Genomic DNA, 17,204 nt, shown 5'->3' on the forward strand with positions numbered 1-17,204 from the left:
CTCCAGGTCATTAAGAGGCATGCTTTCTCTCTCTAGGATACTGACACCCATACTAAGAATGCCCAAGCACTAGCACAGGTTTGGCAAACAAAACCAAATCAGGGCTCCATTAGGTCTTTGATCCTAACCCAGTGACACTGGGTGAGGAGCCTCCTAAAGGAGTAGGTAAGTTCCAGCTCAAAGGTTTGTACAATTTGCACCCCTCCCCCACCTCTTGGGCGGTTTCCACAAAGACTCTTGGTGTCAGACCGGTTTCCCCAGGGGCTGAAGTTCTAAGTCTAGTGACCGCCCTGCAGCAAACAATGAAATTCACTGTGAAGGCCCACGGAGGTCCTGGCTCTGAGTAACAGGCTGCCACCCAGTAAGTTGCTCCTCCCACACCCTTTTATTTTTAGTTACAACCACTGTCTTCATAACTTTTCTTAACTCTCAAGTAGGGAGGGGACTGCTCCGTTGTGTGTGTTACTTTAAACTCCTGGATCTAAGATGCTGGAAGATTCAACGCTGGTAATAACTAAAGTACGTATTTATAAAAAACAAACAAACAACCCGTTTTCTTTAGTTTCTACCTCCTGAAGTTCCCAAGACACTATAGGCAAAGGCTCGGTCCATCGAAGGTCAAGCCCCAGGTTGTGTGCCCGAGGATCAGACACTAGGATTGCCAGCTTGGCCTTTTCACTTCCTGAGGCTTTAGGCCAAGCTATTTAAGCTGCTTAGGCTTGCGCGATCACTTTCCTCACACCGGTACAGCAATGTTTATCTGAATTACTCTCTCAGTAAAAGAAGGGACTGGTGTAAAATTCATACTAACAGAAATGGTTTTATTTTGAAGTAACCGTGAGAAGAGATTCAGGTAGAGAGCAAAACTCTGCGCTCCCTTGGCATCCAACAAGCAATTGTTGGAATACTTTCAACGTGGGTCAGTTGAGAGGAAACAAGGACCCCAACCTAGTTCCTGGTTCCAAGATCGACTAACCAGGGGCCCCAGAGTTCCACGGGAACAGCAGGTGGAACAGCCAGGCGCCTGGGGAGACCTGGCACCTGAGGGGGTGGGGGGAAAGAGGGGTTTCCCGAACGTGGATCTGGTACATGTCTCAGAGTAAGGCGATCGCAGTCCGGTACCAGTGGCGCCCTCGAGGGACCAGCGCAGGACAGTCGAGAGGGAGTCTTTCTCTAGGGCTCTAGTTTTTACTATCGACGGCAAGCGGATCGAGTTTACCGGAGCCGAGGCGGAGGTGCGCCGCGAAACCCAGCGGGTGGGTAAAACCCCAGGGCTTGTAAAAAATGGCACTCCCCGTGTTTAACCCCGGCGGAAGTGCCAGAGAGGAAGAAGCCCACTGTGCTGCCCGGGAAGGGGCGGGACTACAGGCCGTGGCGGGGCTGTCCCAGGGGCGGAGCCCAAGATATGGGCGGAACCTACAGTCGGGGCGGTCTCAGGGCGGGGCCTGTGATGTGGGGCGGGGCTTGGCGGCGGTTGTTTTCAGGCCACGGAACGCGGCTCTCAGCTGGGCTGCTGGGCTCGGGGATAGGAAGCTAGACCAGCTTCTTCAGACGCGCGCTCGCGGACCAAGCCGAGAGGGCCTGAGTGACGGCCCAGCGGGCAGCGTCCTCGAGGTCGTCGGCCGCGGCGATGTCTGCCCGGTGCTGTGCTGGCCAGGTGAGCGAGGCGGGCTGCCTCACGGGTTATCAGAACCGCGGACGGGAGCGGAGCTCGGGTTCAGGAAACCCCGTGGGCGGGAAGGGACTCGGGAAAGCCCGAGAGGCAACCCCGGCGACCTCGGTGTCCAGCCTCCGGGATTCCGGGGTGGCGGGGCGAGCGGATCTGGAGCTGAGAATTCCATCAGTTCTCAGGACGTGTCACCTCCGGTCGAAGCCTCGAGTAGTGTGGCTCTGAGCTCCGCAGCTCTCCTGCCACTGCACTGCCTGTGGGATAAATCCAGGAAAAACGTGGGGTTGGACGAGATCTCTGTTTCTATACTCCGAGCACAACTCCTCAGTTCGGGCAGGGTGGCCGCGTTTGGCATCTCCAAGTCTAGAACGTGGGGCTCCGTATTCACGAGAACGCCTGGATATCCGATTTGCAAACTCCTGGACACAAGCCTGGGCGCAGGGAAGGCTCAGTCCTGTTTCATGGGTTTACCGACCGGATCCTACCCAACCTTAACTGGGCACGAGCCTTCGCTCCCTTCTTTGCAACTCATCTTGCTGGAACCTGTTTTGTAATCTTGCCAGTTAAATTCACGATATTCAAGCCATAGGCGGCTCCTACTTGGAAGGAATTATTAGGTTTTATCCCTTTAATGCTAATTTCCCTTCTTCCTGAAGGGTTAGAAAAACAACAACGAACTAGGTAAAGCCATCTGGATGTTTTTCTCCCTGTTGTTTTTTGTTAGGTTTTAAGGGGTTATAAAAAACAAAAACAAAACCTGGAATCTGATCGCGGTGGGTGGGCATTCAGGTGCAGGACTGGTCTTATTTACTTTGAACGTCAGGACAATGGGGCCAGCTTTTCGTGCTGTAGGGTTAAGCTGTGTCTCTGTACTCATTGGTTTTAGTGGCCAATAGTCTGTCCTGTCCTCTTTGAGGTGGCCCTGTGGAGTCATCTTGGTTTCTGAGATCTCATACTGCACATAGCATGCAGTATTTCAAGCTGGCCTTTTCAGAATAGAGGAAACTGAGGCTTTTTGATTTGAGGTAAAATGATGCCCTCAATGTCAGGGAAGGGAACAGAAAGGGAGGAACGGAGGAATGTGTCCCATCCAGGCTTTTTAGACCAAGAGGGGCCAGAAAAGATTGTTTTCAGAAAACTGCAAAGTCTCTCTCTTTTAATGTGGTTCTGGAATGGAGCCAGGGTCTGGTTCCTGTAAGTTCTAGGCAGGTGCTCTTTGAGCAGCACCTCCAAGTCCCTCTTCTTGTTTGTGATCCTCTTCCATTGAAGGCAACACTTTTCATTGTATAGTAATTGCATGTATTTGGGGCCATCTGCCCTTTTCTCTTGGAAGCCCCTTGAAGCTCTTTCCTGACCAGTGCTTGATTTCAGGTTCTGAGAATTACTGTTAGTACTTAAGTGAATTTTTGAAAAAATGTTGGTATGAGTGATATTTTGCTAGGATTTATGACTTGTTTCTAAAATCCCCCTCTTAAGACTTTGGAAAGAACCAAGTCCTGGCCATCCCCACAGCATAGTAACTTCTGCTTCTCAGTGCTGCTGAAGGTCTCACTGTGGTAGGTTTCCGTGTAGTGAGCACTCACTCACACCACGATTTTATGTAGCTGGGAGGGACTGCTGAACCAGGGCAGAAGTTTATGTGATGGTGTGGGATTTAGCTAAATGCTAGAATGCTTGCCCGGCATGCATTTGGCTGGATTCGGCCCCTCGTACAAAATGAACCCCTCAGACCTCACACCATCACCAGAAGCCGAGTCTGTCAGTTGTAGCCATATTGTCTTACAAGCTAAACGCTAGGAGGAGGGTATATTATCGTAGGAAGCCACATCTCTGCTGGCAATGACCTGTGTGTGCATACGTGTAAGGACATCCCGTAAGCATGTGGTCTTGTAACATGGCTGGGTATAAAACAGCCTTGGGAGGGTTGGGTGAGAACCTTGTCTGAGAAAATGCCTCTAGAATGGAGATTAATGGAAAGAGTACAGAGGCCGGAGAGGAGGGGAGAGAACTTGCTGGGCCACATATGACTGGAGATTGTAATCCCACACAATGAGTCATACCCTTGCTGAGTGCAAGAGTCATTGGGCATGACAGGAGCCAGAGACTGTGATAATTGCAGCAAGCAAGGAGACTGAGCATAACTCCCGTATGTCACTGGGGACCAGGTGACCTCAGTTTGAGATAGCTTCTTTATATGTTGCAGGTTCCAGGATGGCCAGGGAGAAGGTCTCCAGGTTGGAAAGGAGATGACAGTGAGCAAATAGATCACCTATACTATCTATATTGTTGCAGTTTCATTTGGTTCCTTATGACTTTTGTGGAGGGCCTTGAACGAAAGCATCAGAAACATAACTTGAAGAGATGTTAGCAATTCTGCAGCCTTCCGAGCACAGGTGCCGGGCCCTGTTCCTGCCATGTATCTAACAGTGGTTGTCATCCCCTGGGTGGGGACCTGGTGGGTGTGGGGATGGGTTGAACAGCCCTTTCACAGCGCTTGCCAAGGACCACCTGAAAACAGATGTTTACCTTACAATTCATAACAGTAGCAAGATTACATTTATGAAGTAGCGATAAAAATAATTTCATGGTTGGGGGTCACCACAACATGCAGAACTGTATATAGGGTTCCAGTGCTGATCTAACAGATCCTCACTGGAGTGTGGGCGTTAGTCTGATGGCAGCGAGAGGAACATAGTGAGCAGGGGTGAGCCGTGGGCTGAGTGGGACTTGGAAGATTGCTTTGGGCACTGGCAGGGAGAAGGGAGGCGACCTAAGGAAACAGTCCAAGTATTCATAAGCTGTTCATTTAGTAAATACTTCTTTTTGTTTGTTTCTTAAAAACCAGGTCTTGCCGGGCGATAGTGGCGCACGCCTTTAATCCCAGCACTTGGGAGGCAGAGGCAGGCGGACTTCTGAGTTCGAGGTCAGCCTGGTCTACAGAGTGAGTTCCAGGACAGCCAGGGCTACACAGAGAAACCCTGTCTCGAAAAACCAAAAAAAAAAAAACAAAAAACAAAAAACAAAAATCAAAAAACAAAAAACAAACCAGGTCTTGCTATGTAGGCAAGGCTGGCCCAAAACTTGTAATCCTCCTGCTTCATCCTTCCAACTGCAAAAGTTAAAGGTCAGCACTACCTGCTATACCTGATTACAAGGTGGTTTGTTTTGTTTTCCTCATTTATCGTGGCTGGCTTCAAACTCTGTGAAGTAGAGACTAATTAGCCTTGTACACCCGATTCTTCTTCTCCTTCTCCTTTTGTGTGCTGTCATGCCTGGCTCCAGTCAGTATCTGTCTGTCTATTTCTATCTCTGTCTGTCTGTCTGTCTATTTAATTTTGTTTTTATGTGTATGTATGTTTGTGTACCATATGCCTGTCTGGTGCCCTCAGAAGGCAGAAGAGGGTGTTGTTTCTCCTGGAGCTGGATCCAGGGTAACTCTCTCCAGCCCCCCATTTCCTTACAAGCATAGGTGCTGGGTCCTGTTCCTGTGTGGGTCTTGGACCCCTGGGGGGTTTACAGAGGGTTGTGAACATCATGTGGGTACTAGGAATCAAACCTGGGTCCTCTACAAGAGCAGGCAAAGCTGTCAATAGAGGGGTCATTTCTTTAGCCCCAACGGTGAGTATTGCTTCTTTGTGTGTCATACTTCTTTGTATGTGCCATGTCTGAGGCTCTGCTGTGAACACGCATCCCTTCCTGATAGAGCTTGTATTCTTGCAGCCTGTTCTTCTTGTAGTTCAGGGAAGAGAGAGCGTGCTACTTCAGTGAGGCTTTAGCTGCAGGAGTGGGTACAGTGGGGTATTATGGACTTCGTTTATAGTGATGGATTAGAAATGGGTGTGGGGAAGAGAATAGTACTTGGGTTTGTTTTGTTTTACGAGATAGGGGTTCTCTGTAGAACAGGGTGACCTCGAACTCACAGAGATATGCTTGCCTCTGCCTTCTGAGTGCTGAAATTAAGGGTGTGTGCCACCACACCCAGGTTAGAGTTTGGATTTTGTGTGCATAGATGGGTAGTGCCATGTAATGAGGTGAAATAGGAGGCTGACATTTGAAAAGAAAACCCATAGTTTTCTTTTGGCTTTGTGGCCCTTGAAATGCCTGTTATAAAATCCAATGAGGTTGCAGAATGTTGGGATTTGAATTAGTATTTAAGTCAAAAGAACTTTAAAAATTCTTGGCGGGCGGTGGTGGTGCACACCTTTAATCCCAGCACTTGGGAGACAGAGACAGGCGGATTTCTGAGTTTGAGCCCAGCCTGGTCTACCGAGTGAGTTCCAGGACAGCCAAGGCTATACAGAGAAACCCTGTCTCAAAAAACCAAAAAAAAAAAAAAAAAAAATTCTTTTGCAGGTAAAAATTTTGGATTTGGGAAAGCAGGTATGCCCCTGAAAAAGATACGTCACTGTCTTCAGTGCGCCTTATCTGAAGCATGAGTGTGGTGAGATTTAGACTACTCTGAGAGTTGCATGTGGCACTCGTCTGCCGTCATCTCTTCCGGTTGCTCTATCAGTTCTTGATACTCAGATTTGCTGGCTGCCCGCTGACTAATGGATGCTAATGGAGGAGGGGTGGCAGGGGAGAGGCCATGCAGCGCCTCCTGGGTTAGAGAATGATGATGACACAGGACTCTAGGGACAGAGGGTAAGTAGAGATTTAGGGGCTGGTTGGGAATGAGGGTGTCAGAGAGCTGTGACAGACCGCTAGAGGTGACATGAGATGCATACTTAAAAGATACATACATACATACATACGTATGTGTATATATAGAGAAAGAGGTGGGGGGAGACGGAAAGAGAGGGAGAGGGAGAAGGAGAGAGAGAGAGAGAGAGAGAGAGAGAGAGAGAGAGAGAGCCCTTCCAAGACAATTTGAGAGTAAGAGTTGTCAGCATTTCCTGCAGGCAAGTGTAAGCATTTGTGATAATCGTAGTGGTGATGATGGTGATGGTGATGGTGGTGATGATGGTGATGGTGGTGATGGTGGTGATGGTGATGATGGTGATGATGGTGATGGTGGTGATGATGGTGGTGGTGATGGTGGTGGTGATGGTGGTGGTGATGGTGGTGATGGTGGTGATGGTGATGGTGGTGATGGTGGTGATGATGGTGATGGTGGTGGTGGTGATGGTGGTGATGATGGTGGTGGTGATGGTGATGATGGTGATGATGGTGATGATGGTGATGATGGTGATGGTGGTGGTGATGATGGTGGTGATGGTGGTGGTGATGGTGGTGATGGTGGTGATGGTGGTGATGGTGGTGATGGTGATGGTGGAGATGGTGGTGATGGTAGTGATGGAAATTTATATCAATGCCCAGTATGTCGTATAACTATATTATTGTTCTGGACAACAGTTCTGTTTACCACAGGTGAGGCAACTGAATTGCAAAAAAAAAAAATAAATAAAAAAAAAAATGGAGCAATAGACTGATGTATCCAGACCTTCGATACTGGTCCTCCAGGCTTTGGCTGGCTGACTTCTCTGCTTGACAGTTGTTCCTTGTTTTTCTTGTTAGTGCGAGGCACAAATATGTGAGTGCTCTGAGTGGACATAGGCAGTTGAGGATTCAGTGATCAAGCCGGCTGATCTGGTAGATACTGTCGGCTGCCAGTAGGGAAGGGGTAGTGACTTTCGTTTCTTCCTTCATATCTGGCCCACCACATACAAACACCACATTAGAGACTTAAGTTCTGCCAAATACACAAACATTTGCTGGTCTTGCAGCTTTTCCTGAAGCTCTGGGAAGCTCATCTCTTTGCCTTTTTTGATGTTATGGCATGTGCATTGCATGAAAAGTTCACTGGGGCAGATGTGCGCACCTTCTAGTCGGGAGAACTTCACTAACTTCCGAATGGGCTGAGGCAGCCACACTAGCAGGGCTTCGTGGACAGATCCAGTCTGTGATTGCCATTGGCAAAGTAAAGGCCCAGCCTGTCTCTGCAGCTGTGACCCACAAGGGCAGAGGTGCCCAGATGTTTACAGGCAGGACTAGACATCTTCTATCCATTTCTTCCTCCATCCTTCCCTCTTGCTCTCCCTCTCCTCTTTCCTCTCTTTTTCCTTGACTCTAGGTCTAATTAATGTAACCCACACTGTCTTTCAACTTGAGGGTTACCCTGAACTTCTGATCTTCTGCCTCCATCTCTCCAGTGATGGGATTGCAGGAATGTGGCCCAGCACCTAGTTTATGGGCTTGTTTGTTTATTTGTTTGTTTTGAGACACATGTCATCATGTAATTCTGACTGACCTGAGCCTCAAACTCAGTTTGGCTTTGCTGCCTGAGTACTGGGATTAAAGGCATGTGTCACCATGTCTGGAAAGATCATATTTCTTGATCATTGAAGTTTTCCTTAACAAAAACCCACCTCTAAGGTCTATTATGTTAATTAACAGAGCCTTTAATGCTCCCAGGGATTGCCATCCATTATCAAAGGTTTAAAAACAGCAAAAAATGGGACCTTTGTTAAAGCATAATATTCTATTTGCCAAGTATTGGGTAAAGAACTGAACTTCCATTTTGTGCAGAGTGAGCTGCTTTCTTGTTTTTTATGGCACCTTGCTATGTAGCTCTGGCTGGCCCAGGTTGGACTCCTGCCTCAGCCTCCTGGAACTACAGGTGTGGCCACCTGACGAGTCAGCCTCTTACAGAGGGAGTAGGAAGGTGGTGGGATGGTGGGTAGTGGCCCAAGTCCAGTTTAGGGAGGGAAGAAGAGTTACAGACGGTTGGCTGTTGTGGTGTGTCCGAGTCAGCTCTGCCTGCTAGCTGGCTCTGGACAGTTTGTTGGCCCTCAGAGCTGAAGCCCCAGTTATGTTGATGATGTCTTAAATGAGTGGACTTTAGTGTGTGAGAAAGCCACTTCTGCAGCAGTGTCCAGCCTTGCACTGTCTGTAGGGGATTGGTTCTTCTCTATGCTAAAACTGCAGACGCTCAAGTTCCTCATAAACATGTTCTAGTTGTAGAGATAAGAAGCAGCCATCCTCGCTTCAACACTTAGACTGACTCCTCTGACCCTAGTGACTTGTGATGTCTGATACAGACATTTAGAGCCTAACCTGAATGGCCAGTCTCAAGCAACACAGATGGCGCCCCAGCAGTTATTACCTAACGAGATGGTCAAATGCCCAGCTAAGTCCCTACATGAACAGTGCATGAGAGAACATGACAAACTATCCATCCCCTCTCAGGCATGAGCCTGTCTCCATCTATCTATCTATCTATCTATCTATCTATCTATCTATCTATCTATCTATCTATCTATCTATCTATCTATCTATCTGAATTTGCATGCTACCTCTATGTCTCTCCTTGCAAAGTATTTTAAAGTACATTTTTTTTTTTTTTTTGAGACAGGGTTTCTCTGTGCAGCCCTGGCTGTCCTGGAACTCACTCGGTAGACCAGGCTGGCCTCGAACTCAGAAATCCGCCTGCCTCTGCCTCCCAAGTGCTGGGATTAAAGGTGTGCGCCACCACCACCTGACCTTAAAGTACATTTTTAATTATTTATGGAGTAGCCTTCTGTTTTCACCTCTGTGTTAGAGAGGGTATTGAAGTCATGTTGCCAGGCTTGTGTGACAAGCACAGTTACCCACTGAGCCACCCTCTGGCCGTATTGTTAAGTGTTGATTGATTGACTGTTGCAAGTGTATATACATGCATGTACTTGAGTGTTAGTATTAGTTTTTTTGCTCTGATAATTTTTTTCCCTTTTTTTATCTTTATTTTTTTATTTTATTTTTTCCCTTTTTAAGTTTTTTTTTTTCTTTTTTGAGATAGGATTTTTTCTGTGTATCCCTGGCTGTCCTGGGACTCACTCTGTAGACCAGGTTGGCCTTGAACTCAGAAATCTGTCTGCCTCTGTCTTCTGAGTGCTGGGACCATCCATGCCTTCAGCTCATCATTGTCATCTTTGGCACAGCAGATTTTACACTGATCTTTGCACATCCTCCCCTGTACATTTAACTAACTATCTTTGGTTTACTCATACTTGAGACTGTGTTAGTCTTGTTGCATTGCTACATTGTATGGTTCAGGGGAATAATAGCAAGAAAAGCCAGTGCCGGGCTGGAGAGATGGCTCAACAGATTCCAGCAGTGTTAGCCTGTCCAGAGGACTCAGGTTTAGTTTCCAGCACCCACTTGGCAGCTGACAAATGCCTATAACTCTACTTCCAGGGGATTTGACAGCATTACACAGACATAAATGCAGGCAAAATATGGATGCATGTAAAATAAAATAAAATAATTAAAAAAAAAGAAAAGAAAAAAGCAAGTACATGTTGAGTAGAGGGAGAACTTTATTTTCCTTTGTCTGTTTATTTGTTTGATTTTGGAGACAAGGTTTCTTTGTGTGGCCCTGGCTGTTCTGGAACTCCCTGTAGACCAGGCTGGTCTCTAACTTGCAGAGATCCTCTTGCCTCTGCCTCCTGAGTGCCAGATCTATCTCTAGCACCTGGCATTTGTTCTCTAGTGCACTAGAAGTGTGTCCTGACTGGCACAGTGTGTGGCATCTTATGTGCAGAGCATGCACCGTAACTAGCTGAGTGCCTTGATGAGGGTTACAAAGCCCTTGTTCTCCTGGGCTTTGTTGAGTCCTCACCGTGTCGGACGCTCTCACCCTTGCTTGGAAGGAATCCAGGCACAGATTCTTTTCAAGACTTTTGAATTATGTGGCAGTATTTTAAAACACTGAGGAAAAGAAAAATCCTTTATCATTACCCAGAGAGAACCACGTTTTGATATTTAATACATCCAGTTATTTTTGTTTAATATATGTGATTTTGCTTTGCAAAACTGAGTCATTTCAATCATTTGCAGTCTTTTCTTTAACTTTGAGATTTTCTTTATATATGTTTAAATGTATATATATTTTAAATATATTTGTATATTTTCTATATATTTTAAGTATATATGTAATATATAAATATATTTTAAATTTAATTTTATCTATTCACACACACACACACACACACACACCCCATTATCCCAACGAGCCAACTCACTATTCTGACATTTTTCCTGTTCTATTGTGCCTAGTGTTGTTTTGGCTACATTAAATTTGAGTCCTGTCATTATCACTAGTATGGGGCACTTTTAGTTTTCTAGTCATTTACAGTTTTTAACATACAAAATGCAGGCAGAATACAGTCTCAACCTTGCTGTCAGGCAGTGTCCTATTGATGGAGCTGTGGGCTAGTCTAGCTCACAGTGAACTGATACTGGAATGGTGGCCTGGCTGTTTCTTAGTAGGGTTTAGCCACATTCCAGTGTTGAAGAGATAAGTCTCTGCCCCTTTCTTCCCTTGCACAGTAAGGGAGTGAAGAAGGTTGCTGGGTGAGCTGCATACTTGACGTGAAGGTGACTCCCTCACAGTTTTTCCCTTGAGTTTCCTGATAGCTGACCTGGGCTAGCTGACAAATGGCTGTAGGCTGGGTCTCTGTTGGCAGAGAAGAGTACAAAGTGCTCCGGAGGCTGGGGAGCCACTAGTACAGAGGAAATGGAAAACAGCTTCTGACTAAGCTCTGAGCTAAAGAGATAAAGTCACACCCCTACCCCAGGGCTTGCTCCCTGACTGGTGTTTTCCATGTAAATATTGCCAGTAGGTTTCCCACGACAGTATCAGGCAGTGAGCAGACTATGAGCCTCATCAGCTTCACTCAGTACCTGCCGAAGTGTTTTCATGTAATCCTTAAAACCCTCAGAGAAGGCAAGACAGTGATTCTGGTGGCATGACTACTTGTAGTCTGAGTGTGTTAAGTCCAGTTGTCTGGAATCTTTTGATACATTTTGATAACACACACCCAGACTCACACACACCCAGACTCACACACACACACATACACACACTCACACACACACACACACACGGCCTTGCTATGTAGCCCTGGTTGGCCCATGTTGTTAGTTTGAATGAGAATGACCCCCATAAGCTTATATGTTTGAATGCTTAGTCAACAGGGAGTGGCATTATTTGAAAGGATTAGAAGGATCAGAAGGTTTGGCTTTGTTGGAGTAGATGTGCCTTTGTTGGAAGAGGTGTGTAACTTGGGGGTGGGGTTTGAGGTTTCAGAAGCCCAAGCCAGGCCCAGTGTCGTCTCAGTCTATGGACTAGGATGCAGCTCTCACCTATTGTTTCAGTGCTATGCGTGCCACCATACTCTTAGCCATGATTGACAGAGGACCAAGCTTCTGAAACTGTAAGCAAGCCGCCAGTTAAATGCTTTCTTTCATAAGAGTTGCTGTGATCATTATGTCTCTTCACTGCAATAGAACAGTAACTAAGATAGCCTGTTACTTGCTGTTAGCTCAGACTGGCTGTGAACTTGTGGCAGTCCTCCTAGCTCTGCTTTTTAGTGCTGGGATGACAGACATTCTTTTCTCTCCCAGACAGGAGCTTAACTGTAGCCGAGGCTGGCCTGGAACTCACTGCAGTCTTCTTGCTTCGGCTTCTCTAATCCTGGAATTGTAGGTGTTCACCCCTCTACTAAGAAGGGTTCTTAGACAAGCTGCTAGGCTTGTAGAAATAGCTGTTATATGCGCTTGCTTTTTTCCTTCCCGGATCAAACTGTTTCTGGAATTGAAAAGCTGTTAAAACCTCCATAATAAATGCCCTTGCTCCAGTACCCTAGATCTTACCCCAGAGCTGAGCAGTGATGTCCTGCTCACCTAATGACTAAAGCTCTTGTCCCCTCGTATCACCCAGAGGCAGGCAGCTGTGCTGGTGAGTTTTCATTTCATATTGCTGTCTGTCGGTGGAGTTTAGTGTTATGATTGGATATTCAGAGCAGTGTTATTGGTCAAATCACCAAACTAGGCCACTGTGATTGTCCTCAAATACTAGGCTTTCTAAGTGGTCAAAAGAGACACTCTGCAGCCCTAGTAAAAGAGCATTGTAAAACCTTTCCTACAGTGTCTAGTTTGTATATTAACGACTATTTTATTTTCTTATGAATGATAATTTAAAAGGGTTTTTACAGTGTAACCTGCAAGTCACTGTAGAAGTCAGTGTACGCATAGGAAATTCAATCAGAGGTTTGCTCTGCTTGTGTAAACCATCTGTCTGCGTTTTAAGGGAGGGAGGCTTTTGCTCTTGGCCTTTCTTCTGTAGTTTGCCTTGAGATTAAAGTTGCTGAAGTGTTCGGAAAGCAGCTGCTGTGGAAAAACTTCGTTGGACTGGGCTTGCATCACAGAGTAAGTTTTGAAGCGCTGTGGGTTTGAAGTCATGTTGCGTTAGGAAGAAGTGATTAGATAGCATTCTTTGCTCCTCATGAAACCATGTCTAGTCAAGAGAAAAGTAGGACAAGCTCATATACAACCATGCTTGTGAGAAGATGAGGAGTCGAAGGAAAACTGGACTTCTGTTTACATAACATTTTTATAGACTGACTAATTGCATTTTGAAACAAAGCTTGTAGAGTCTTTGTGGAATCTCCCCCCAGCTCGTTCTTGGACTCTGCTCTTCTTTAATGGAGGGTTGGCTCTCCCAGTTGGCTCTGATCTTGGTTCACAGGAACCAAGGAGGAATTTGGTCTTTTGTTTCTAACTTCATGCCCTGCTCTGCAGTGGTATGCTCAGAAACAACAGCAGTGCATTGTAACCATAGTAACGAAACTTGCCTGACTTGATGTTCTGTATCCTTGGCTTTGCTAGTGTTCTGTAAGCACCCTGGAGCACTTTTGACTTACTCCATTGGCCTGCAGATTTTGTTTTAGAGCTGACAGAATTCTTAAAGCAATTTGTCTGCTGGCGTATCTTCACCGGCTATCCAGGATAATGTACATGAAAGGCTTATCCACTTAGCCACAACCTGTGATTCAGTGCTTAGCTTCTTAGGGTAACATCCCTCCTATCCCTCCAGGAACTTTCTTCACAGCTCCTGGAGGGTTCTGCACCTCAGCTTTGGAGGAAGCTCTCTGGGGAAGAAGAGGTGGATGGGGTCGTGGAGGGTCTTCAGGGTAGAGGGATCTGAGAGGGACATGCAGAGTAAATCAGTCTACATGAGTGGTCTGGAGGGATTCCGTGTGGCCCTGCACACACAGCTATGTCTATGTACTCTGAACATGTTTCCCATAAGAAGGTTCAGACTCTTTGCTTTGTCCAGCCTTGCCCAAGAATATGTTACCCAAAAAAATGAAAGAAAGGAGGGAATGAATTAAAGGAAGGAAGGAAGGAAGAAAGAGAGAAAGAGAGAAAGAGAGAAAGAGAGAAAGAAAGAAAAAGATGGATAAGGGCTCATGAGATGGCTCACCTGATAAAGTGCTGGTAGCCAGGCCAGGTGACCTGAGTTCATTTCCTGGGACCTATCTGGTTGGAGGAGAGACCTGACTCCTGCAGGTTGTCCTGGGACCTCAGTGTGCGTATTGCTTCCCCACTCCCATGCATACAAAAGTCTACACTTCCATGAGCTGCTGCACTGTTAGAGCAGCTGTTATGAAGCTGTGGAGAATCACATTGGATTTTACGCTTTTCATTATCAAATTTATTTTTATGTACCACCAAACCCCAAAACTAGAAAAACCATCCAGGCTGTCCTGGAACTCACTCTGTAGCACAGGTTGGCCTCAGATTTGCAACCCTATTGCTTTATTTGTTATGAGACCACTATGCCAGAAACAGATACATGATGGGTTTTTTTTTTTAACCATGGTAGAATTCATTAACAATAACTGTACACAGTATGTCAGTTTCTTTGGCTGCAGTTTATTGAGTAGTCCTGTTTGGACCACTGGGCCTACCTGCCCCAGGACCTTCTTACAGCAGAGACCACAACAGGAAGTGGGTATTGTCACCGTCTACATGTTTGTTGTCAAGGTTCTAATGCAGAGTCTGGGAACGCAACAGAGTTTGACAGATTCTTCAGCACTGGGAAACAGAGTTGGCCATGGAGGCACAAGTGGAGGCTGGAATAGAGAGGTCACAAGCCAGGGGCATGGGTGGGTGGGATGCTAGCCCACAGTGGCTTGTGGGGGTCTAAGAGGCACTGCAGGAGGCACGTACTGAAGGGTGAAGATAGGGAGGTGGGAAGGGCGAGTATAACCCTGCCTGAGAGCAAAGACTGCTGAGTTCTCTCCTGCCTTCTTTCTGAATATCTGCCCTCCTCTAGGGTCTGGGGAGATGGATCTGTAGTTAAGAACACTCATACTTCCAAAGGTCCTGGGCTTGGCTCCCAGCACTGTATCAGCTGCCTTATGGCTGCCTGTAACTCCAGCTCCGGGAAGATCTGATGGCCTCTTGTGCCTGCACACAAAGACAAGTGCCCCACCCACCTAAGGCAAGAATCTCTTCTTTTAGTGTATGGTTCTAAATGTTAGGTTGCTTGATACATATGTGTAGTGATGTCTCCCTTATCATTCTTGGTACTGGTAATTTATGTCCCTTCTCGGCTTGGTTAATCTAGCTACGGTGTTTATTGGTTAGATTTGTATTCACCACCATCACCGTCATCACCACCACCATCACCACCATCATCACCACCATCATCACCACCATCATCACCACCATCATCATCACCATCACCACCACCATCATCATCACCATCACCACCACCATCACCGTTGTGGTGCTGGAGATGGAAACCCAGGGCTCTGCATATGCAAGACAAGTCTTCTATATTATATCTGTTGTCCTTGTTTATTTGAGACAGGCTCTTTTTTTTTTTTTTCCACTCTATATACCTCAGGCTTGCCTGGAAACATAAAATTAATAAATTTATAGATACAATAATGCAAACGTAAATTTGCAATAATAATAATGCAAACGTAAAAACGTAAACATAATTAAAGGAGTTTAATTCTTTTTAACATTTATTTATTCATGTGTGTATGGGCGCCTGTATGAAGGCACATGTGTGGAGTCAGAGAACAGCTTATAGGAATCAGTTCTCTCCTTCCAGCATTCGGGCTGTCCTGTGACCCCCTTCACTTGTTGAGCTGGCCTGAGTGTTCGTATAAGGCATCCTGCCACTGTCTCCGAGTGTTGGGGTCTCTGGGTCATCTGCCTGGCTCTGATTTTATTACTCTTGTGGAAGATAAGGCTTTTTTTGCTTTTCTTTGTCAGCTTTCATTTCCGTGTTTTTCAATTTTGAGATAAGGCCATGCTGTGTAGCCTAGGCTTGCCTGAGACTCACGGTCCTTTCCTGTTAGTCTACTAGCCAGTGAAGCATTGAGTGGCATATTGTGGTCTAGTAATTGCAGGTGTGCATTACCACATCTGCCGCAGCTGTTCACCTTCTGTTCACTAACTTCCGCTTTGTGACTTCTTTTTCTCAACTTTGTGAGGCAGGTTCTTAGGCCATTATTTTCTCAAATATACATTTATAACTGTGTCACTGTACTCCATTTGTTCATACTGTATTTTCATTAGCATTCAGCTCAAAGTATTTTTCTAAATTCTTTGATAATTTCTTTTTTGAACTCCTGATATTTAGAGAATGCATTTTTAATTTCTGGTTATTTGGGAATTTTCCAGGGGCGTTTTTTGCTACTGTTTTTAAATTTAATTTCATGATGCTTATAGAATGTATTCTATATGTGTATGTATTCATTTTATGCATCTGTGTGTATGTGTGTGTGTTACCATGGGTCTAATCCAGGGCTTTAATGCATTTTAGGCAGATACCACCTAGCCATTACCCCCAAGTCCTTCTGCATTCCCTTTAGATTTGTTGTCTCATAGCCCAGAATGTGGCATAGCTGGGCGAATGTTATATGTTCTCTCGAAAAGAACATGCATTACATTTACTAAGTGTTCTCATTTGTTGACAGTGTTTCTCAAATTTCCATCTTTCTAGAATTTTGATATGCTTTTCATTTTTTTGTCTAATTCTATTAATTATTGGGAAAAAATGGTGTTAAAATGTCCAAATATGAGTCTGTCTCTTTCATTAATTCTTTTTTTCCCTTCATTAGATGTGTGCACATTTAGAAATATATCCCTTTAAATAAATTGATCTCTTTTTTTGTTGTTATTGTTTTGTTTGTATTTTTTGGTTTTCTCAAGACAGGGTTTCTTTGTCTAGCTCTGGCTGTCCTAGAACTCATTCTGCAGACCAGGCTGGCCTGAAGTCACAGAGATCCATTTGCCTCTGCCTCAAGTATTGGAATTAAAGGTTTGAGCTACCACCATCTCGATAAGTTGATCCTTTTGTCTTTGGAAAATGATCCTTTTATCTCTGGTCATATAAGGCATCCTGCCACTGTCTCCTAGTGTTGGGGTCTCTGGGTCATCTGCCTGGCTCTGGCTTTATTACTCTTGTGGAAGATAAGGCATTTTTGCTTCTCGTTGTCAGCTTTCATTTCCCGTTTTTAAATTTTTTTTCAATGACAGCTGTCGTGAAGCTGTCATTCAGTATATATGGCTGCACCATTCCTTTGATACACATCTCAATGTCCTTATTAAAAGTGCATCCCTTATAGACATCACATAGTCAGATTTTGCTTTTGACCTAATCTGTCCGTCTCTACCTCTGTGTGAGTGTGGAGATCATTTTACACTCTGTTGGTTTGAGAGATTTGGAAATAATCTACTGTGAAAACGA

At 45.5% G+C, this 17,204-nt stretch overlaps 1 protein-coding gene across 2 annotated transcripts in view; it reads left to right on the plus strand.

Annotated features, from left to right (window-relative positions):
• The first annotated feature begins 341 nt into the window (after nucleotides 1-341).
• The window catches only part of Serinc5 (serine incorporator 5), a 99,220-nt gene continuing 82,357 nt past the window's right edge, over nucleotides 342-17,204 (plus strand). The window contains exon 1 of one of the 2 annotated variants that reach the window (XM_028760097.1): nucleotides 342-361. Coding sequence is in view for 1 of the 2 variants with exons in the window: in XM_028760096.1 (XP_028615929.1) it covers nucleotides 1,631-1,657 (27 nt within the window). In the remaining variant the exon portion in view is untranslated. Of the gene's footprint in view, nucleotides 362-1,553; nucleotides 1,658-17,204 lie in introns of those variants that run through there. The other variant, XM_028760096.1, reaches the window with a different exon arrangement.

This window comes from Grammomys surdaster, unplaced genomic scaffold (assembly GCF_004785775.1).
Source record: "Grammomys surdaster isolate TR1022 unplaced genomic scaffold, NIH_TR_1.0 126391, whole genome shotgun sequence".
NCBI lineage: Eukaryota > Metazoa > Chordata > Mammalia > Rodentia > Muridae > Grammomys > Grammomys surdaster.